Here is a 22,148-nt window from a genome sequence, read left to right as displayed (position 1 = left end):
ACGCATGTTCACACATGCACAGGCCTCCCTCTCAGCGGGATGCTGGTTCCAGTTGGCTCTGGGTGGGTCCCCGCCTGCCTGGGAAGGGCCCAGCGCGGGGGATCTCTGGGAACCACCGTCTTGGCGCTCGGCCTGTCTCCTGAACCGGCCGACACTCAACTCATTGTCTGCGGGACAAAAAGAACCTGAGTCTTGGGAGCAGACAGAAAGGAACAGAAATTCCCCGCAAACCAGGACCCAAGAGCTAAGCCCAGTGCCTTTCTTCCAGAGGGAAGGGCCACAAGGAGGAAGATGAAAGAGGGACTGGGACTGGGGAGAGCCGGGCCAGTCCTGAGTGCTGGGGGCAGGGCCCGGTGACCGCCATCCACCCTCTGCTTTCTTCCGAAGGCCCCGAAGCCAGCCAGAGACCTGCTGTCCCGACCTCCTCTGCAACCAGGCATGGCTGTCCTGGCCCGTGGGTGTGCAGTGAAGTCTAACGGACACTACTGCAAAGCTTGAAGGAATGAAAAGCGCCTACTCACTGTCCCTCTCCCGCCCTCCCACCCTGCCTGCCTTTTCCTTTCCAGCCTGGGAGACAGAAAGAGAGTCGGAGTTGTGGCGGCAACTTTGTGACCATGAGGCCACCCTGCAGCCCCAGGCAGCTTGGCATGGAAGCATGCCCACACAGAAAGAACTGCTCTGCGGGGGCCCGCTCGAGCTGAAGGCGTCTCCGGCACGACCCGCAATTTGCCCAGAGTCACATGGGAGCAGAATTCAGGGGCCATGGTGGGAGGCACTGAGCAAGCAGCAGGGCCACTGGGGTCTGAGTCCAGCGTCCCGCCCGGGCTGCCCTGCCAGGCCGCCTCCTGAGCACAAGGTGGACGCGCGAGGATGCTGCTGGTTCGGGGCTGTCGTTCCACTGTCCAGTCTGGGACTCCAGAGCGCCCCGCTTCCACCCTGGAGCACTAGGCGGCCTGTCGCCGTGTCCTGGCACGCTTCTCAGTGACCGACCCCTCCTCTGTGCAGGACAGCACCCGGAGGAAGCGGTACGGCTCCGTCCAAGCAGGAGTGGGCGTCCCCCCTCACCCCCCACCGAGTCCTTCCCCCGGCCCACGGGCTCCCGCCAGCAGCCACTGCCCAGGCCTCTCCTCCCTACCCGGGCATCTCCACTGGCAGCTGCACAGTGCGGCAGCCTGAGGGGACGAGGGGCCTCCCAGGGCATCTGAGTCAGCTGTTTGCCCATCTGTGTGCCGGGGGCTCTCCCAGACGGGGGGTGCATTGTACGGAGCCTTGGACAAACAGCAGACAATGCCGTCGGCTCCGGCCGGCCAGCTCCCTTTGACGCACCACTCGGGCGGCTGCCCTTTCTTCTCCTCCTTCCAGGTCTGGCTGGCACGATGTGACGCCAGGGGAGCCCCGAGCTGGCGCCCACACCAACCACAGCCATCTGCAGGTGGCTCTGGGTCCCCGGGGCTCCCCACGCCGGTCTCAGGCCGGAACCTCAGCCTGCAGCCTGCAAGAAAGACGGGCGCTGCCCCCGCCCGGCCGTCGCTGATGCCGACGGCGCTTCCATTCCCTGAAACCACGCCCTGGGGAGAGGAGAGGCTGGAGGGAAGCGCCTGTGGGTGTCAGGGGCACAGTCTGGTAAGGGAGGGGCTCAGGGGGCAGCAGTGCCACTGAGGCCTGTCAGGGCACGACGGTGGGGAGGGTGGGGGGGTGACTTCACAGCGACAAGTGGAGAGCAGAATCAGCTCGAATCAGCCCTTTGCTGCCAAGGACAATGGGGGCTGCGGCTCTCCTAGGGGACCCCGCATGGGCACCATCGCTGCAGCCATCTCGGAAACAGACTTCGCACACGGCAGAGCGGTCAGCGGTGCCCGGTGCTGGCGGGAACTGAGCCGCCTCACAGACCAGGGCGGAGAGGGCAATTTCCACGTCATTCCACCCAGGGAGGCCCCCGAAGCACTGGACCTCCCAGTGCTCAGCAGCTGCTGTAAGGAACGCTGCCCATCCCCTGGATCTGACGAGGGGACTTCCGATAGATAAGCACCATCCCTTGATCTGCGGGCCTTGCTTCAGCGACGGCTGTCTCTGGGCTCCGGAGACTCACCCATGCTCCTCACGGCAACCCAGAGACAGGCAGACCCAGGGTCACGAGCACCTGGCGCCTGGCACACACACCGCATGGCTTCATGCGGTCGGCTGAATGTCCAGCACGAGCCAGCATTTCCATTTCATAGATGAGGAAAACTGAGGAGCGGGCAGGAGCCGCGTCTGAGATAGCAGTGTCCAAGGGCACACAGCTCACCCGGGTACTGGGGGGCAGCCGGGAGAAAGCCCAGGACACAAGGGGCCTCTCCTGGCCCCCGGGGGAGAAGCAGAGAGTGGATCTCAAGTGTGTAGTCCACGTGGCTGATCTGGGTTTGATTCTGAGTGACACATGTGGTCCTCAGAGCCCTGCCAGGAGTGACCCCTGAGCACAGAGCCAGGAGTCAGCCCTGCGCACCGCCAGGTGTGACTCCTCCCCCAAGAGTCAAATGCATGACCCAAGGTTTGCTGGCATCCAAACACACAAGCTTTGTCGCACACAGCAACTCCCCACAACTCCTCTTACCTCTCCAGGGTTTTGAAAGACTGGATGATGTCCTTGGCGTGGCCCCAGAGGAAGTATACCTAGAAGGAAGGAAGGGGGGAAGGGGAGACGCATCAGAGGACACGGGCGCTCACCCGCACCCCAGTGGCCGCACCAGCGCAGGGGGGATGCAGGGGGCGAGGGGTTCACGACCTCCCACCCTTGCCAAGCCACATCGGGGGCTCCCCATGTCTCAGGGGTGGCAGAGACCCTGGGGTCCAGGCCCTGCCCGTGCGTCCTGAGCAGCAGCACAGGGACGGGACACACGAGGCTGGCAGTGGACAGCCACCAGCCCCGACTCTTCTGAGCCTGCAAGTTGGGAGCCCCTGGGCACGTTCTCCACCCTGAAACGGGGGTGACCCGAGGAGCTACTGGGAGGGTGACGTGAGGCGGGTCAGCTTCATGAGGTCCTCATGTGGGTCACCGACACTCCCTGAGGCTGGGACATTTCCATCCACGTATTTTTTTTAATTATTATTATTATTAAAGCTCTGCGATTTACAAAGCCATTTATAGTTGAGTTTTAGACACACAATACTGCAGTCCCAACCCCGCTACCTGTGTCAACTACCCTCCCGGGTGCCCAGGGTCCCTCCCTATCTACCTTCCTGCCCTCCCGGGTGCCCAGGGTCCCTCCCTATCTACCTTCCTGCCCTCCCGGGTGCCCGGGGTCCCTCCCTATCTACCTTTCTGCCCTCCCGGGTGCCCGGGGTCCCTCCCTATCTACCTTCCTGCCCTCCCGGGTGCCCAGGGTCCCTCCCTATCTACCTTCCTGCCCTCCCGGGTACCCGGGGTCCCTCCCTATCTACCTCCCCTTCAGTCGCCCTCTTCACAGGCCCCTTTCTAAGTTCATTGCTAAAATTTGGTTCTCTCAATTTCAGTGCTGATGACTCTGGGGTCTGGGTGTTTGGCTCCGTCCTTCCTTAAGACCCCCTCTGTAGCTTTATCTCTTGACCTGCACCCCCCACACCTCTCCCCTCTCCTCCGGTCTTTCTTTCCTTCTCCCTATACTGGGGCAAGGTTGGTCAGTGTAGGATAACATTGGTTTGTCCTTTCTCCCTGGCCTCAGGGAGCTTCGTTTGTTGGACTGCACCCATTCAGAGTGCTCCTGAGGCACTCCCGTTCCTCTGTGTTTATCTTTAACATCTCTGTGCTCTGCTTTCTCTACCTGTTAATCACCTATTGCCCCTAAGCAGTACCTGTAAAGTCAGATTCCTCAGAAATCTCTGGATTTGTATTTGTAAGTGAAACATTGCTTTTCTCCTTCCCTTATGTCCTTTTGCATAGTTTACTTCGGGGCAATGTTCTTTTTGTATAGACACAGGAAGACAGTTTACGCTATGCTTTTGTAACTTGGAAGTTAGTTGACTCCGAATAATATTCACTTCTGGGCATCTGTTTTCTCCACTTAAGCCTCAGTTGCCCTTCGTTCCTAGCACCCCAAAAACAGGGTCCCGACGAGGGACTGGAAGTACCCAGTGCCAGCTGTGAGCTACCCTGACACTGAAACAGGCCGGGCAAAGTGCCATAATACTTAACTTTAAATTAACAGCATGGTCATGGACAAATTCTGTCATGATCCAAAGAGTAACAACTGGATTAGGACCCTGCTAGAGTTAGGAAAGACTAGCCTGGCCTGAGCACTGTAGTCTGGGATCCTAGCGAGATGTCCCCAGGAGAGACACCCTACAAGCTTAACATATCTCTTACTGTGTTCATACAAAATGACTAGAAAGATTATCTAGAAGTAAGTAAATCTAAGATGGTTGTTGGACTAAGGAAAGGTGAAACACACCCCTAGGTGGTGTCTGGCCCTGGGCAGATCTCCAGGCTGCAGGAGGTCTCCCTGGAGGAAGGGAGACCTATGTTCAATGTGCCACCTGACCTGGGTGACCCACAGTGCTCGGTGGTGGAGGGCTAGACCAAGGCGGCAAGACGGAGCACGCGGAGAGACGAGCATGGGGGCAGGAGGAGACGGGAATGAGGGGCAGTTAGAGCGGAACAGGCGCGAGGGGAGGTTGGAATAAACGGCAACTGCTCACCAACCAGCCTGGAAGCCCTATTCTCTCCCTCGCGCGTCTGCTGGCGGCGGCTGCAGGCCGGGCTGGGGAAGCGGCTCATGGCCACCGACGCATGTGGCGGGCGAGAGAGACCCCGCCACTGCCTCCCCGCCACCGCTCACTGATTTACTTTGTGATTACACAGTCAAGGCATGGGAGGGCACTCACTGCCCCACAGGGGCTCTTTACGACACGGGGAGCCCCTACACAGCCCCAGGAAGCTGCACGGACACCCCGAAGCTGAACTGCCTCTGAGGAGCCAGAGACAGAGCCCAGGGCTGCAGCGCTGCAGCCTGGGGCTAACCCTGCCTTGATGCCAATACCCCGGAGGGTCTCCTGAGCACTGCCTGGTGTGGCCCCCAAACAAAACAGCAACAATAGCTCAAAAAAATCTGCTTCTGACCTCACCCACATCATCCCCTGGAGAAGCCTCATGTCAGGCGGCAGGTTCTACCTCTGGAAGCCTCCCAGGGCTCCAGAGCCGCTGGGGGCCACGTGGGCCAAACACAAGTGGTGGTTCTGGGTCCTGGGCAAAGGTCCTCCAGGAGCCCAGAGATATTCCCAGGCACAAGGTCGCCGCCCTTCAGTGACTCCGGAGGACCAGAGTCCCAGGTCTGGGCTGCAGTTCTGGGGTATCCGGGGTCCCCCTGGCCTCTAGCCACTGCCCACCCATGATCATGGACTCACTCACCACAAACACTTCACAGCGAGAGGAGTGACAAGCACAGGGCGTGCAAGTGTGACTAGACTCAGATCATCACCGCTCCAGCTCAGTCATAAAAACTCAGCTCGGGGCCCCTAGGGGGGCTTTGCTCAAAGGTGGCCAAAGTGTTTCTAGGATCCTCTCAGAGAAGTTCCTGGCTCTAAGCAATGGACTCAAACTACACATAAAAATAAAATGTGTGTGTCAGGGGGCCAGAGAGATAGGACAGTGGGGAGGTCACTAGCCTTGCATGTAGCCAATGCAGGTTCAGTCCCCAGCATCCCATATGGTTCTCCTAAGCAGCGCCAGGAGTGATCCCTGAGCCAGAGCCAGGAGAAACTCCTGAGCATCACCGGGTGTGGGGGAGAAAGTATGTGTTTATAAATCATACGTATTTTATAATATATGGAATTAGATTTACATGATACAGATGATACATAATGTTATATAATAATATAATTTTATATGTGTGTATATAAATTTTATATATACATACATAACTTCCAAGCCATGCTTAGCTGATCAAGACTGCGAAAAAGAGTCTCATACTTTTCCAAAAGATTCTAATCCACAAAGGAGCAAATCACACATTGTTCCAAAGGCCCAGAGCAGCTGGAGTGGCCCCAGGTTATAAAAATGTTCTCAAATGAACCACAGGACTGGCTGCCCCATTGGTGGGTCTGAACTGCCGTGAGCAAGGCAAGAGTCAGCCGCAGCTTATGAAGCGTTTTCTCAAGTAAAGCCACATTGTATAAAGACTGATTCTATTTTCATATTCTGCAAGTTGCATCTTAAATTTATATATGTTACAATAACAAGAAATATATCATCTTCTACAAATTATGTGGTCTTAAGCATTCATATTAAAGTTTTATATATTATTTGTAATATAGTACATAAACATATATTTTATTTTAAAATTCATTTTAAAATCTGTTTTAAAAACTCACGTTGCAAAACTATTTTTATCATATATGTGTATGTCACATAAGCACACATTATCTGATAGAGATTTGTTCTTAGTTGCAGGCTTCCGCCTCCTTCCCCAGGACTCCTGCACAGACCATCGGGGTGCCTAGCCCACCCACTCGCCTCACACTGCCACCACCTGGCAGCTGTCAGGAGGTCACCGGGGCCCCCCAGGAACAGACAGTCCGACCAAACAGCAGGGCGACTGACCTGTAACAGCGTGTGCACGGCGTGGGTGACTGGGAACACACCCTCAGTGGCCGACAAACACTCTGAAAAGCCAACGAAGTAGCCAATCTTCAGGCACCCCAGGACGATGGTGATGGCGGCAAACAAGGTGATGCTACCTGCAGGAGAGCAAGGGGTCACCAGCAGGCACCAGTGCAGAACCCACAGTGCGCTCAGGGGTCACGTGTGCACCAAGTCTGTTACACCCTCACGGCAGCCTGAGGACTGTGCCAGGGGCTCTGGTCCATCACTCCCACGCATGGGCACTGGGAGGACGCCAGGCATGGGACACGGCGTGCATCTGCCCCCGATCTGCCTTGCTAGAGAAGCGAAAATGGGAGAATCAAAGAGGAATGGCACAGCCTGGGACGATACGATTCTCTGAGGAAACATAAGAGAAAATCTCAGCATTTCTTTACAAACGCTGCGTTTGGCAATGATGAGATGACTCCAAAAGCATAACAACAAAAGGAAAAATAGATACTTGGGATACATGAAAAAGGAAAAATAATGTGCACATCAAAGGATCCTACCTATGCACATAATAAGGGAAAATATTTACCATTCCATAAGGCACTAATAGAGCGACAACTGAACAACAAAAGTATCCAGTGAAGAAATGTGTGGGGGTGGACAGAGAGATCAGAAGGGGCAAGGTGCTTGCCCTGCTTGTAGCTGACCACAAGTTGCTCCCTGGTACCATATGTCATCCCCTGAGCACCTCCAGGAGTGAGCCTGGAGCACACAGGAAGGAATAGCCTCTGAGCACTGCCAGGGATGGCCCAAACCCCATCAACCCACAAAAGAGAAATGGGAGGGGGCATGGCTCAGCAGTGAAGTGCATGCCTGGCATGCATAAGACCACAAAAGATGTTAAAAATGTATTCTCTGTGTTTTAGTGCCACACCAAGCAGTGCTTAGGATTCACTCCTGGCTCTGCTCAAGGATCACTCCTGGCAGGGCTCAGGGGACCATATGGGATGCCAGAATTAAACCCAGGTTAGCCACGTGCAAAGCAAGTGCCCTACCCACTGTATTATCACTCCAGACTCCCAAAAATAAAATTTTAACTGACCAAAGGACTTGAAGAAACATTTATCCAAAGAAGATAATCAAATAGTGACTGTCATATGAAGAGAGGCTCAAGACCACTAATCAGTAGGGAAACACAAACCAAGACTGTAGTGAGGAGCACTTCACAACCTCCAGGACAACAGCTGCCTAAAGGGAAGATCAGAAAGGGGGGAAAGAGAAAGAGAGGATGCCACCAATGTGGCAGGGACAGGAGATTGGGAAGCCCTGCTGCTAGGGTTAGGGCCAGGCTTAGGGCCTAGGTCAGGGTTCTTGTCAGGTTAGGGTTAGGGCTAGTTAGCTCCCTGCAGATGGCAACGTAAAATCCAGCAGCCATCATAGGACACAGCAAGAAATTTCCTCAGAAAAGCAGAAACTATTGAATGATCTCAGCAGAGACGCCAAGCTGATGAAACTCGGGTATACCAACCTTCGGGTTGAAAACTCTGGGGCTTCTGAGAATTGGGGTGTGGCCTCTCTCACCACTGTGCTGATGGAAGCCCCACAGACACCCCCACACCTGCAGCCTCCAGTACGTAAACGGTCCAGCTTCACAGCAGCTTTACTACTGATCCTACATGCCAAGATGTAGGAACATCCCAGTTCTACAGCTTCTGGAGCACACGGCCACATATGCAGCCAGCACCACCTCCAAATTCTGACAGTCCAGTAGAAGCACAGCATATTACATGGTAAGGCAGCATAGAAGCCAACTACATTCATTAAATTAAACCAGTAACACAGAAGGCTCAACTAGCAACAAATAGCACAGAAAATCCTCAACAACTTGAATAACCCCATCGTGAGATAAGACAACTTTCACAAATATTATTTTACTGAACTGTATTTTTATAATTCCATCTACCATTTTGTTGCAATAAGCAATAAAAAATAAATTATTTTGTTTCTGCTAAGGGAATAGGCTTTGAGGTGCATGGGAAACTGGGACAATGGTGGAGGGAAGGTTCCACTGGTGGCGGGGCTGGTGTGGAAATATTGAATGCCCGAAACAACCATATTATGAACAGCTCTGTAACCACTTTGTTTAAATAAAGTTATAAAAAGGAGAAAAGAAAAGCAGAAGCTATTTCTGCATACTCCTGCAATTCCATTTCTGATGTGCCCCTTATAGAACTGAAAGATGGGGCGCGGGGGGCAGTACCGGGGGAGCAGTTTGTATACCCATGTTCAGGACATTATTCCCAACTACCAAAAGATGGAAGCAAATCCGATGTCCGTGATCAGAAGAATGAACACACACAATATGGCTTCTCCCTGCCATTGGACTGGTCTTTAGCTCCAGGAAGAAAGCACCTTCACACCCCAGAACCCTTGCCAAGAAGAGGTGAACCCCAGGACATGGTACCGGGTAGAGTCAGACACAAAAGGACCCATGTTCATGGCTCCACTTATGCAAAGTGGCCAGAGTGGTCAAATTCAAGGACAAAAAGGAGGATGGCAGGGGAGGGGCTGCAGGGGACAGTGGGCAGTGGTGGATGCAGGGGTGGGGCAGAGTTTTAGCACTCCACCTTTTAAGAGTGTTCCTGAGGCAGTTTGGTGGCATGACTGTGTTGGTCAGACCACCAACGCTCGATCTCATTCTGTGTCTAGTTTATTACACTTAAAAACATGGAGCTGGAGCAATAGTACATCGGGGAAGGCGTTTTCCTTGCACATGGCTGACCTGGGTTCAATCCCCAGCATCCATGTGGTCTCCCAAGCAATGCCAGGAGTAATTTCTGAATGTAGAGCCAGGAGTAACCCCTGAGTATCACCAGGTATGACTCAAAAATCCAACAAAAATTAAATTAAATTAAAAATAAACCATACAAGGGCTGAAGATATAGTAAGGTGGGGAGGGTGCTTGCCTTGCACGCCTCCAACCCAGTTCCAATTCCCTGCACCCCATACAGTAACCCGAGCCCCACCAGGAGCGATCCCTGAGAACAGGGCCAGAATTAAGCTCTGAGCTCTGCTGGGTGTGGCCCCAAATCAAAACTAAAATAAGGTTTAAATAAATAAATAAATAAATAAATCATACATTTCATGACGCATAGTAAAATACCTGATACACTACACCTCCTTCTACAATATGAAATACTTTCCATTTCTTACCTGGTCAGCATTATTGACTACACAATATATAAACTGTTCTCTCTTGTACAGTCAATACTTTGGACCAAATAAGTGAAAGCTAGAAGGCAGCTCTTGTATCCTCTCATCATTGTGCCCGTCCCAGGGTCTGACAGATGATCTACCAAGTTGGGTTTGAATCAATAGAAGCTTAAAAAAAACTAATAATCTAAGATTGTTCTGTCATTGTTCTGACCACAAACCCTCCTCTCAGAGAGCAAAGGTCGGGTAGACAGTCTCGGAACTCCCAGCACTCTCCTAGATACTCAAAACATGCAAACTAGTTGCCTAAGTTGCACTTTTCTAATGACTGGGAGTCTACAGATGTCGCCCATGAAAGGCCAGGCCTGGAGTCACACAGAGGGGAAGAATTCCTGGAAAGGAAACATCCAGCATGGCTTTGGTAAAATATATAAATAAATCCCCTTGCCCCCCAAAAGGGAGCAAATTAAAAACAGAAAAGGAATATAGACATGCATTAAGAAGCAGCATGTGGCCGTGCATAATAATGATCACAGACACCTGATCCACATCCACATTCCTAATTGCTCTTCCCGGACAGCAGTGACGACCATTCACACAGTCTCTCCCACCGGAGGAAACTGGATCGTGTGTTCCATGCATTAGCGAAGGAGAGAGAGAAGGGCAGATGCCTGAACACGGGGCTATAACCTTACAGCCCTGGCCTAAGCAGCCTCCAGTGAAAAGTAATGCAACCACCTGGCTCCCTTCCACTGCTCACAGCCTTACGGAAACAACTCTAAGTCACTTTTTTTTGGGGGGTGGGGGTATGCTGGGAAAATGCCAGTGAAATCAGAGGCTGTATAAGAGTGGAGATTCGATCCCAGTGCTTTGAAATGACTTGACAAATGCATGGCTCGTTTTAATTACAAAGAGAAACAGCAAGAACAGGTGGGGCAGCTGGTCAGGGTGGCAGAGAACACAGGGTAGGGCTACAGAGACCTGGATTCAGGATCTGACTGGACCACTGACCACCAGACTGAATGTCTGGGTTGGGACAAGTCACTTTCCTGCCCCTTGCCTCAGCTTGGCCTTCTACAAAGTAAGGCTGGTCTCGATGATGATCCTTAGTCTTGTGTGCACATCAGAATCATCTAGAGGGCTTGGGGAAAAACAATCTGCTAGACTGCAGCCCCAGAGTTTCTGACTCACTAGCTCTAGGGTGGGAACTCCAAATCTACATCTAGAACCTAATTCTAGAACCCCCAAAAGCCACACCCACACTCCATCACTTCCACCATATGAGCTCACTGCCCAGTTAAATATTCTGGATTTCTCCAAAAACAAAACCAAAACAAAACAAAAGGGGCTGGAGCGATAGCACAGCAGGTAGGGCGTTTGCCTTGCACGCCGCCGACCTGGTTTCTAATCCCAGCATCCCATATGGTCCCCTGAGCACCTCTAGGAGTAATTCCTGAGTGAAGAGCCAGGAATAAACCCTGTGCATCACCAGGTGTGACCCAAAAATGAAAACAAAACAAAACAAAACAAAATTCTGGATTTCCTGGAGAAATTGTGGCCGCGTGACATCTCCAATCTACAATACTAACATCCCAGTAGGAGCACACCAGATTGGATGGGGATGTAATGTAGAAGCTAACTAAGTTCAATTAACAGAAGGCTCAACTAGCAACAACAGCTTAGTAAACCCTCAAACTTCATGTCACCATGGTGAGATATGACAATTTTCACAAATTTTCTTTTACTGGAGTATTTTTTATAATTCCATTAATCATTTAGTAGTAACAGCAAAATAAATAAATTATTTTGGGCCTGCTACAGGGGCAGGTTTAAAGGGTGGTTGTGGAAATAGGAACAATGGTGGAAAGAAAGTGACAGTGGTGGTGGGATTGGGATTGGAATATTGAAGACCTATAACAAATTCATCATGAAAAACTTTGTTAACCACGGTGTTTAAATAAAGTTGAAAAAAAGAGAAGACTCTCTGAGTGGGTGACAATTTAGCAACAACATACACACATACAGCTTGAGAGAAATGAATCAGCAATGTTTGTTTGGCTAAAGCCACTTGTCTGACAAAAGGCTTTAGGAAAGCAACCATTAAACAAGAAGAGGCTCTTCAAAACTAAGATGATGAAGGGGAGAGGGGAGAACAGTGAGCAAGAGATTGGAGAGTGGATGGAACAAGGAGGGAATGAGGAAGGGTATAGTAAAGAAAATAGAAGGAATGAATAATGGAGGGCTCAAAATGGATGGCTGAATAGATAGGATGGGTAGATGATGAACAGATGGTGTGGGTAGATGATGAATGGATGGATAGATGATGGGTGGTTGGGTGGGCGAATGGGTAGATGGTTGGTAGATTGGTGGGTGGATGGAAGAATGGATGGATGAGTAATTGAACATAGAACAATTAAATCATATAAAACCAACAAACCTGGATTTATAATATCACCTTGTATGGTTTAAAAGAAATAATATGTATTTTTTATGTCCATAGAACTTTATTTGTTTTGGGTCCAAATCCATCAGTACTAAGGGTCTTTTCCCAGTTCAGTGCTCGAGGTACCATTATGCCAGGGATCAAACCCTAGGTTCCAGCAGGTCAGGCATACATTCCAGCCCTTTGAGCCATCTCCAAGTCCCTTGTCTAGAACATTGGCAAAAAAATCAAGTTTGCTCTAAAAGTGAGTGTAATGGTGAAGAGTTGACTGCCTGGCTTCCAATTCTGACTTCTACTATTTATTACTTGATGACCTCGGGCATCTACTTCACTTCTTTTTACCTCAGTTTCTTTATCTGTAAAGCTAACACTGCTTAATTCATAGGGATATAAAGTGTATAAGCCACTTACTAGAAAGCACCTAGAACAGTGCCTGGAGCATAGACATTCTATAAACAGGATGCTTTTTATCATCATTATCGTTATTCCTCAGTCACTGAAAGAGCTTAACAAGTTAGTGACAGTGACAAAGTTTACCAACTACATGCTTTAAGATTGGTCCTAAAATGCCTAGTGTTGGCACAAGGAGATCCCCCCCCCCAAGTATAGGCTCCTAGAGGTGCAAAATCTTGCTTTGTGGGGTTTCTCCCACCTATGGCAAGAAGTTTCCCAGTGTCTCATGATTGGCGGCCATCTGGGCTCCATCTGGACATGGAGCACTGGGTGGCTCACCATCTCCCAAATACACGTGTGACTGGCCTGCGCAGGTGCCAGAATATTCTTGCTTATGTAAAACTGAAGTTAGCTTCCCAGAATGGCTTTCTCTTTCCTGGAGAATCTGTCATCATTCACTCATCCATTCATCCATCATCTTTCCACTCTTCCATCCATCATCTACCCTTCCATCTATCTATAAATCCATCCATTCACCTACCCACCCATCCATCCACCCTTCCATGCCATCCACCCACCCTTCCATCAATCTTTCCATTTGCTCATTTCTCCAACATCCACCCTTCCCTATGTCTATAAATGCACCCACCTACCTACCAATCCATCCTCCCACCTACCATCCATCCACCCACAATTCCATCCATCTTTCCATTCACTCTTCCATCCATCACCCACTCTTCCATCTCTCCATAAATGTATCCATTCACCCACCCATCTATCCATTAATTTTATGATTTCAGGTGCCTAGTGACACTTATTTACATGGTAAGTGACAGGATAGAAGTCAGGATACAATAGTGACTCTATCCATCCATCCATCCATCCATCCATGCATCCAGTAAGTACAATGCAGGCAATGAGGGGCTGCCGAATATAAGAGCCAAGAGCACCCTCACCTTTGTAGGGCATATAGTTCAACTCTGCTATAGTTTTCTCATCTACACATTGGCATGACGGCACTGCCTTTCGCAGGAGGTTACTTAGTACCTGCAACACACAGAGAGTGCCCGCTGGCATGGAGGAAGAGACACAGATGGTTATGGTGGAGTGAATGATTATGAATGATTCAGTGCTCCAATGCCTTGGGGCAGGACAGTGTGAAGGAATAACCTGGCTTAGAGGGGTGAGGTTCGGGGGCTCTCCACAGGAGGACTTTGGTTTTGCTGGAATCCACCAGTGAGTGCAGGTAAGTCTATGAGACCCAGGTCAGCTTGCACCTACGGGCAACCTTCAGACGTGAGCTCTATTCTCCAAGTACTGGGGAGCCGCAGAAGGTTCTTGAGGAGAGGGAGGTGGTCGCATCTGTGTTCCAGAACCATCACCCTGTCTTCAGGGCAGAGCTGGTTCCAGAGCAGGAGGACAGGAGTGGAGCTCGGTTGGGAAGCACGTGGGCCAGTGGACAAGGTTTCAGGAAACTGCCCTGAGCTTCCGACAAAGTCACACAGAACCTAGAGAACCAAGCGTGACAGCCTCAGGCCCTCGCAGCTCAGCAGGTGGATGGTTCTGAGCCGCCTCTTTTCCAGGAAGTGGGGAGGGGGTTCCTAAGACGTGAGAGAGACTTGGGGGCTGCGTTTATTCGCTTATATAGTTGGGTTTGCTTAGCTGGCTGGTTTGGGGGCTTCTTTGCTGAGAGGAAACACCAAGTCGGGATCTCAGCTGCCCAAAGCCTGCTGCCCGCCGGCCTTCCCAGAAAGGAAGCAATGACACATGTCCCGTCCTCCTTCGGGTGACCCCACACAGCCACGAAAGGAAGTTCACAGGAAAAGAGAGGGGAAGCAGGAGCAACGGGGCAGCACAAGCCCCTTTTCTGCAACCTTCCCTGACTCCTTCAGGCGGACTCTCGGGGACTCTGCACGTCGCTGGGGGGTATGGAGCAGGAGCTTGTCCCGTCTGGGTGGCTGCCCGCCTGAGCAGACTCTGAGCCTCGGCAGGCAGGATGGCACCATTACACCCTGAGCCCAGCCCAACCCTCCGAGTGGGACCGGGCGGCCATCAAGGCCAGGCTGGTAGGGTTGGTGCCAGGGATCAAACCCTGCCCTCACACATGCAGGCAGGCACTCCACCCCTCCCTCCAGGGATCAAACCCGGCCCTCACACATGCAGGCAGGCACTCCACCCCTCCCTCCTCGAAGTATATCCCCAGCCCCTCTTGTAGAGCTGTACACACACACACACACACACACACACACACACACACACACACACACACACACACACACACACTGTGGAGCCAGGCCCGGAAACTGCTGCAGAACCTCACTGCCTGGAGCTCTGCAGGGGCTGGCTCTGTCTCCCAGCGGCCAAACCCCCCTTTCCAGCTGCGATTCGGAGGAAAACCTCAATCCTGCAGGCTGCTGCACTTCCTTTCGCTCTCGATCCCTCGATAAACACAGCCAGGGAGAGACGGACAGGACCCGGCCACTGGATCAGGAGCCCCAGTCAGTGCTGAGGAGGAGCGCAGACAGGGCCTGGACTTCCAGGACAAGGCCCCTCCCCCACTGCCACAGGCCCCCGTGGCACAGATGCCAGCCATAAGCACCTACCTACAGTGTGTGTTCTCTCGATGGCCTCACTGAGGGCCGGGACTAATGCATGGCTCAGAAGGATGCGGCCACAAAGGCCACCTCCATGCTGCCTTCCTGCCCTGCCATTTCTGTCTGGGGTGAGGGGAGCACCATTCACCCATCAGCTCGGCCCCCAGTGCCAGAAGACTTCTCAGAAGGAAGAGAGGATAGTGAGAGAGAAAGAGAGAGAGGGAGGGAGGGAAGGAGGGAAGGAAGATAGGGAGGAAGGGAGAAAGGAAGGATGGAGAAGGGAAGGAAAGGATGGAGCTGAAGGGAAGGGGATGGGAGGGGAAGGGGAGGGGAGGGAAAGGAGAGAGGAAGGAAAAGAGAGGAAGAGAAGAAAGACAATAAGGGGAGAAATTAGGGCTGGAGAGATAAGGCAACTGGTAGGGACTTGGACACGGCTAACGTGGGTTCAATGCCCAGTATCCCACGTGGTCCCCTGAGCACCACCAGGAGAGATTCCTGAGTCACAGCCAGGAGCATTGCTGGGTAAGGGCCAAAGCACAGAAGGAAAGAAAGAAGAAAAGAAAGAAAGAAAGGAAGAAAGAAAGAAAGAAAGAAAGAAAGAAAGAAAGAAAGAAAGAAAGAAAGAAAGAAAGAAAGAGAAAGAGGGAGGGAAGGAAGGAAGGAAGGAAGGAAGGAAGGAAGGAAGGAAGGAAGGAAGGAAGGGAGGGAGGGAGGGAGGGAGGGAGGGAGGGAGGGAGGGAGGGAGGAAGGAAGGAAGGAAGGAAGGAAGGAAGGAAGGAAGGAAGGAAGGAAGGAAGGAAGGAAGGAAGGAAGGAAGGGGCAGGGGGAGGGTCTGGGGAGGTGGAGGAGGGAGTGGGAGGGGAGAGAGAGGAGGGTGGCAGGAGAGAGGAGGGGGGAAGGAGGGAGGACAGAGGCCCCTGTGCTGCTCAGCCTGCGTGGGCACCCTCCAATCAGCACTTCACCCCCAACTGCGTGCCGAGGTCTCAGGTATGCTGCTGCCCTTCCCTGAGTCACAAAGGCAGGAATCTGGCACCCAGAGACCATCCAGTCTCCCAAAGACAAGATGAGACTGTTCAGGCCGAAGAAACGCAACAGCCGGTGCCCTCGGCCAGGACAGTAGCCCCCTCCTTGTAAGGGGAGTGAGAGGGACAACGTCCCAGACTTTCACCTGAGAGTTCCCTGCAGGGGGTGGGGGGAACCTGGAGTACTGGATGCCCCCCACACCCGCCCCACCCAGCCTGAGTGAGCCACTCCTGCCGCATTCCTGTGGAAACTGGGGGTCCTTGTGTGAGATGAGATCAGGTCGGGGTCGCAGCAGGAGAACCACACTCTAATAAAGCTTCACACTCGGCTGTATCAGCAGGGTCCACGCGGAGCCAGCGCCCGCACACCACTTTCCACCAACTTTCTGTGCAATGGGGACTCAGTTACCTCCTCTCTTTACGCTGCCTCCTGCCCCTCGGCTTCCCTCTCAGAGTGGGGAGCGGCCTGCCCTGCCTTTCCTCATGCTGTGACCTCCTGGGCCCCCCCTCCCGTGGGTCACAGGAACCAGGGCCCGGTGAGGGGTGGAGGAGAGTGGTCGGGGACAAAACCTGGGGGAGGGGAAAAGCCGTCCCTGGGGAGGGCGGCGGGTGAGCTTGGCCTTGGAGATTCGAAGCTGGTGAGAGGGCAGAAAGGGGGCCGGGCAGGGGGGCGCAGACCCTACAAAGGGGTGACATGAGACACGCCATCCCCAAGCCGCGGGGACGGACGGGAAGGGCGGGCGGCTCCCCGCGGCGGGGCGGGCTGTGCGCGGGGAGAGGAGGAAGGGGATTAGGAAGGGTGGCGGGAAGGGCCGGCGCGGCGCCGGCTTACACGGTGGGCGACACTCACCAAGCAGCCAGCGCGCGCCCGCGTGCGCGTCCTGCAGGCGGAAGAGGCGGCGGTGCGCGGCGCTGCGGCGCACGTACCACGCCATCCACAGCAGCTGCAGCAGCATGAGCGCCGTCAGGAAGCACAGCAGGTCGCTCTTGCCCACGCCCGACGCGTGCACGGCCCAGGCCAGCAGCAGCAGCAGCCCGGCCACCAGCACGTTCAGCCCGTACTGGCCGCTGCGCGCCTCGGCCAGCTTCCGAGACGCGCCGGCACCCGGGGCGCCCCGTCGAGGGGTCGCGGAGCCCGGGGCCAGGGGCCGGGGGGACGGCGGCGGGCAGGGCCCCGGCTCCGACGACGAACCCGGACCCAGAGCGCGAGGGGACTCCGCTAGGGGGAAAGCGGGCGCTCCCTGATCCTGGGGCATCCTGGACGGAGTCCCCCTGCCGCTGCCGCTGACTCCTGCCAAGGCCACCCCACCCCGGCTTCTGCACCCCTGCCGCCTGATGCCAAGCAGCCCCGCTCTTGCTCCTGGCCCCGGTCTGCCCCCGACGCTCTTGTCCTGGTCAGCCCCGACGCCTGCTCGCCCCTCAGCGTTCTGGCCCAGGTCCCGCACCCCGTGAGCCCGGCAGTGCCAGATGCGCACTGCCCACTCGCCCTCCCTCGCCGCGCGCCCGCCGCCTCCCCGCCCACCCCGGGACCCACGCGCCCCGCCCCGCGACCTGGGCGGGCGCCCCCACCCACCCCGGGGAACCCAAGCCCAGGGAGGTGCCTCTCGCGGCCCGGGGTGGTACGGGGGATCCGAGGGTCGCCTGAACTCTGCGGGGCTGTGCCCAAGCCAGAGAGCGCCGCGCGGGGCGCGCGGTCTGGGGGAGCGCGCGAAGGGCTGCCCTGCGTCCGTCTCTGCCACGTCCTCTCCTGCGGGTCACCGCCCGTCTGTCCGTGTGTCTGGCTGGCCTGAGCGACGGACAGAGGGTCGCTCTTCTCTCTGGAGCTGAGCCAAGTGGAGTGACCCGGGGGTTGCCTCCGTCTGGGGTACCCGCGCGTGTGTGCAGGAACTGCTGGGTGCGGAGTAAACCCCAGGGCGTCCCAGGACAGAGACTTCCCGGAATGAGAAAAAGGCAACTGCTTCCTGACGGGTGGAGCACCCCGAATCGCGGCTGCCAGAGACCCTGCCCACAAGGGCGCCCCTTAGATGCGCAGAAGTGCAGGAGGAGCGGCTCGGGGAAGGAGCGACAGACAGCGCCAGGGGTTTCGCGGAACCCCTGACATCGAGCCAGTTGCTGCCTTGCTGGCTTTGAACAGGAAAACCCAGTATTCCCGTTTGGAGCTGTCTCAGGAGGTCCTGGGTGTGGAGAAGAGGGCCAGGGGCTGGGTTTGTCTGATTCTGATTCCTGTTTCACGTCACTCCTTTAAGGGTCCCGCTGGGCTGCTGGAAGGATCGGCTCCCTGAGGAGCTGCAGCCTCTACACCTCCCACCAGCCTGCGGCCCAGGTGAGCAAGTGGGGGGCAGGAAGCAGGTCCATGAGCACGCTGGGTTTAGGGGGGATGCCCACGTGCTTGGAGGGAGCCCGGTGGGCCTGGGTCTCCAGACACCCCATCAGGGGGTCCTGCTTTCTTCCCACAAACACTCACCCATGACTTCCGGGTCCATCTCTTAGGGCTGTTCCTAAACCTCACAGTTCTGTCAGCCCTTCTCAGACGTGTCCATGAGGGTGATGAGAGGACATAGATAAAATACTTTGGGGTGTTCGGGTTTTGTTCCCCCCCCCACCGTGTGTGTGAGTGGGGGACATACCCAGTGGCGCTCAGGGCTTACTCCTGACGCTAAATGCTGGGGGATCACGCCTGGCCCCTATGCAGAGACGATGGAACTAGCGTCAGCCACGAGCACGCAGTGCCCTGTGCTGCCTCTCAGGCCCCGGGGAAATACTCAGGAAGTGCCTGCCACAAAGCACCAAGAACCTAAGGCCCCGGGGAATGAGGGGGGGGGCACTCATGCTTCACAGGTCTGAGCCCCAGGTTTCATCCCCAGCACCTCTCCCCGGAAACCAGGCAACTCGCATTAGGGGTACCAAGAAGCTAACTGGGCGCCAGTTGTCCATCACGTATGTCCCGCCCACACTGGAACAGGTGCTCAGGAGGGGCTGGTGACCATGTTCTGGTCTGTGGGGTGCAGGCTCAGGTGGCACCTCGAGCCCCAAGTCTGGCTCACAAAGCCCCTCCCTGTTCTCTCCTTCCTTTTCCTACGAGCTGCATGTGCCCCTCCAAACCCACAATGGGGGCGCAGTAAGAAAGCCATGGGGGCTAATCTGCACTCTGCCGCGCTTCGGTTTCCTCCAAGCAGAGGCGACCGGCACACAGCCCTCGGCCGGAAGCTCGCTGGGCACCCCGGTTCTTTCTGACACGCCATGAAATGCAAATCTCTGGACACACAAAAAGGAGAAAACTCATGTCTGCGTCTGCACCCCACCCCCACTCCCCGCCACTGCTCCCCTCTTTTTCAGCTGTGCTGGGGGCTCACACCCAGGGCCAGTGGAGCCCGTGGACCAGAACTCTGCATGTGGCTTTAAGCTCCCCCAGCTCTGGGCTGGGACATCACAGAAGGGAACACCTGGACACCCAGCGCTCCGGGAGAGCTAGCAGAAGTGGAGGGGCCTGGACAACCTGAGCCTCACTTCCAGAATATTCCACGGGTAAGAGCTGTATGCACCCACGCAGGTACAGGCAGGAGGTAAAGGCCCGTCCCAGCAGAAGCAGTCACTGAGGGCCGCCTCCCAGCCCAGCAGGTTTGAACCCAGCGCCGGGCTAACCTGGGTCGACTTGGGAAGGAGGGGGAACGTCTGTGTTGTGCACAGACGCCATCCCTGCACCCCGATACGGGCCAGGGCCCTAGAACACACCTCTTCCCCCTCCTTGGCAGAAGTGACTTTGGCGAGCTTTCCCGGGAGAGGGTCCCCTGACTCCCTGCGGAGATCACCCCACACCCACCCTCCTCCCCGAGCTTCCTTCCCTTCAGGAGAGTCACTGACCAGACTCTAGTCTGCAAGCGGCTTCCAGGAGCTTCCGGAGCTTCTGAAAGCTCTGAAAGCTTCTGAGGCTTGAGGGCTTTGTGCCCTCAGCCCCACAGGGCTGGCCACAGAAGGTGATGGGGGCGTGCCCGTAAGTGAGGGGCGAAGAGACGATGAAGGCAGCAGGGGTGTGTCATAATGTGAACTTGAACAGTCAGGGTCTAACCCACCCACCCCCTGTGCAAGCAGCTTCCAGCTCGGGCTCACGTCTTGCCAACCACTTCTGCTCACAAGCATGTCCCTTCCCTGTAGCCCGGCCGCAAGCCTTGGCAGTCAGGCGAGGGCCGGTGCGTGCCCAGGTGCACCCAGCCCAACGGTTGCAGCAGCCTTCGCCCGTGTACAGCCCGTGCCAGGGCTGCACCAGACACTTCCCCAGGAGGGAACCCTGCTTGTCGCAGGAAGGGGTTCGGGTCTCTCAAGTCCTTGCCAGGTCCCATCGCCTCACCACACAGTAGAGCCGTCTGCAAGGACCACGGCGGCGGTGGCACGAGCCGGTGGGTTCCCCAGGCCGCCCAACGTCAGGAAACTCCGCCAGAACTCCTGCTGCGTCAGGGATGGCATACAAAGCCAGCGTTTGGGGGGCCGGAGCGATAGCACAGCGGGAAGGGCATTTGCCTTGTATGCGGCCGACCCGGGTTCGATCCCTGGCATCCCATATGGTCCCCCAAGCACCGCCAGGAGTAATTCCTGAGTGCAGAGCCAGGAATAACCCCTGTGCATCGCCGGGTGTGACCGAAAAAGCAAAAAAAAAAAAAAAAAAAAAAGCCAGTGTTTGGGGGGATGCAGAGCCCCAGGAACCCCCCAGGCCAGACACGGTGCGCCTCCTTCCTCTCGCCCACCAGGCGGCCTGAGAGCCTGTCCCCGTGCTGAGCCCCTGTGATGGGGCCGACGCCCAAGGTCTAGGTCAATCTTTCCCAAAGGGGTCAGAGCAGACGCCCCTGGGGGGTGGGTACTGAGATGGTCCAGAGGGGACACCAGCAGCCTCAGGTGCCCACGGGGACACTTCCTGTGTGTTCAACTGCATTTTCCTTAGGCTGATGGGCTGTGGAGTTCAGCTGCTGAAACTGGGGCAGCAGGCTCGGCTGTTTGGGACCCTCTGGCCGGGGTGGGTAGTCAAAGGGGGGAGGCTCGTTCCCACGGTCTGCAGGGAGAGCCGCTGCCACCCTGCTCCTGCTGGCTTGGCCCCCAGAGGCAGCTCTGCCTGCCAGCGCACGCGGGCCAGACATCTCTGCAGAGACATCTGTCTGGACCCCACCCAGGCCGCACTTTAGAATCAGCTGGGAAAAACCTTTCAGAGGCCGCCATGCTTGTCAAATGAACCAGAACCTCGGGGCAAACAAACAAACAAAAAGGAAAAAATATATACATATAAGAACTCGGGGCCGGCAGCTGGACAGCCGTGACGAGCCGAGAGCTTGGGCTCACACGTGTGAGCAGCCAGATCCGGGACCCCTCAGAGTACATCTGCGCCACCACCTCCCACTCCTACCCACCCAGACGTGTCTGCAGCGGCGGAACCCCCGGCCTCCCAGGTATGGAACCCGGGAACCCCAGCACCTGAGACGCGCCCACGGCGGGTGCAGCCTGCCCTGCGGACGGAGCCTCGCGCTGAGGCCTGGCACTTGGCTGACTGGGTTTCTGCCTGGCCTTGGGGCGCCATGGAAAGGAGCCCTCACGCCTCACGGGGGTGTCGTCTTGGGGCACTGTCCTGAGCCACCCCCGGGCCCTCAACACACACAATTGTGGATGTGAGCAACACTTTCCCCGACTCCCAGGGCTCCTGCTGGACCCCACACACCCGCAATGCCAACTTTAACCTTGCCTGACCCTGAGTGTTAACCCGAATGCAACGCTCCCGCCGACCCTCAAACGCACGCGCCCACATACCACCCCTGCCCAGCCCCGCTGCCCACTTTCCTTCCCCCCACTTACGGATTCCCGGGGCCAGGCCCGAGCTGGTGGTTTAAACACTGCTGGTCACCCACAGCCCTGTAGCACCAGCTGGTGTGTGTGTGGGTGGGGTGAGATGGGGGTAGGGG

At 55.3% G+C, this 22,148-nt stretch overlaps 1 protein-coding gene across 1 annotated transcript in view; it reads right to left on the bottom strand.

The window, feature by feature from the left end:
- Positions 1-18,692, bottom strand: part of OTOP1 (otopetrin 1) — a 28,592-nt gene extending 9,900 nt beyond the window's left edge. Inside the window, exons 1-4 of the mRNA XM_004617489.2 lie at positions 18,674-18,692; positions 17,060-17,428; positions 6,554-6,690; positions 2,594-2,652 (exon numbers count right to left, since the gene is read on the bottom strand). Of these exons, the coding sequence (XP_004617546.1) occupies positions 2,594-2,652; positions 6,554-6,690; positions 17,060-17,428; positions 18,674-18,692 (584 nt within the window). The remainder of the gene's footprint in view (positions 1-2,593; positions 2,653-6,553; positions 6,691-17,059; positions 17,429-18,673) is intronic.
- Between the last annotated feature and the right edge of the window lie 3,456 nt (positions 18,693-22,148).

This window comes from Sorex araneus, chromosome 5, assembly GCF_027595985.1.
Source record: "Sorex araneus isolate mSorAra2 chromosome 5, mSorAra2.pri, whole genome shotgun sequence".
Classification (NCBI taxonomy): domain Eukaryota; kingdom Metazoa; phylum Chordata; class Mammalia; order Eulipotyphla; family Soricidae; genus Sorex; species Sorex araneus.
Note: the sequence above shows the minus strand (reverse complement) of the source record. Positions and strands in the feature narration are given on the sequence as shown.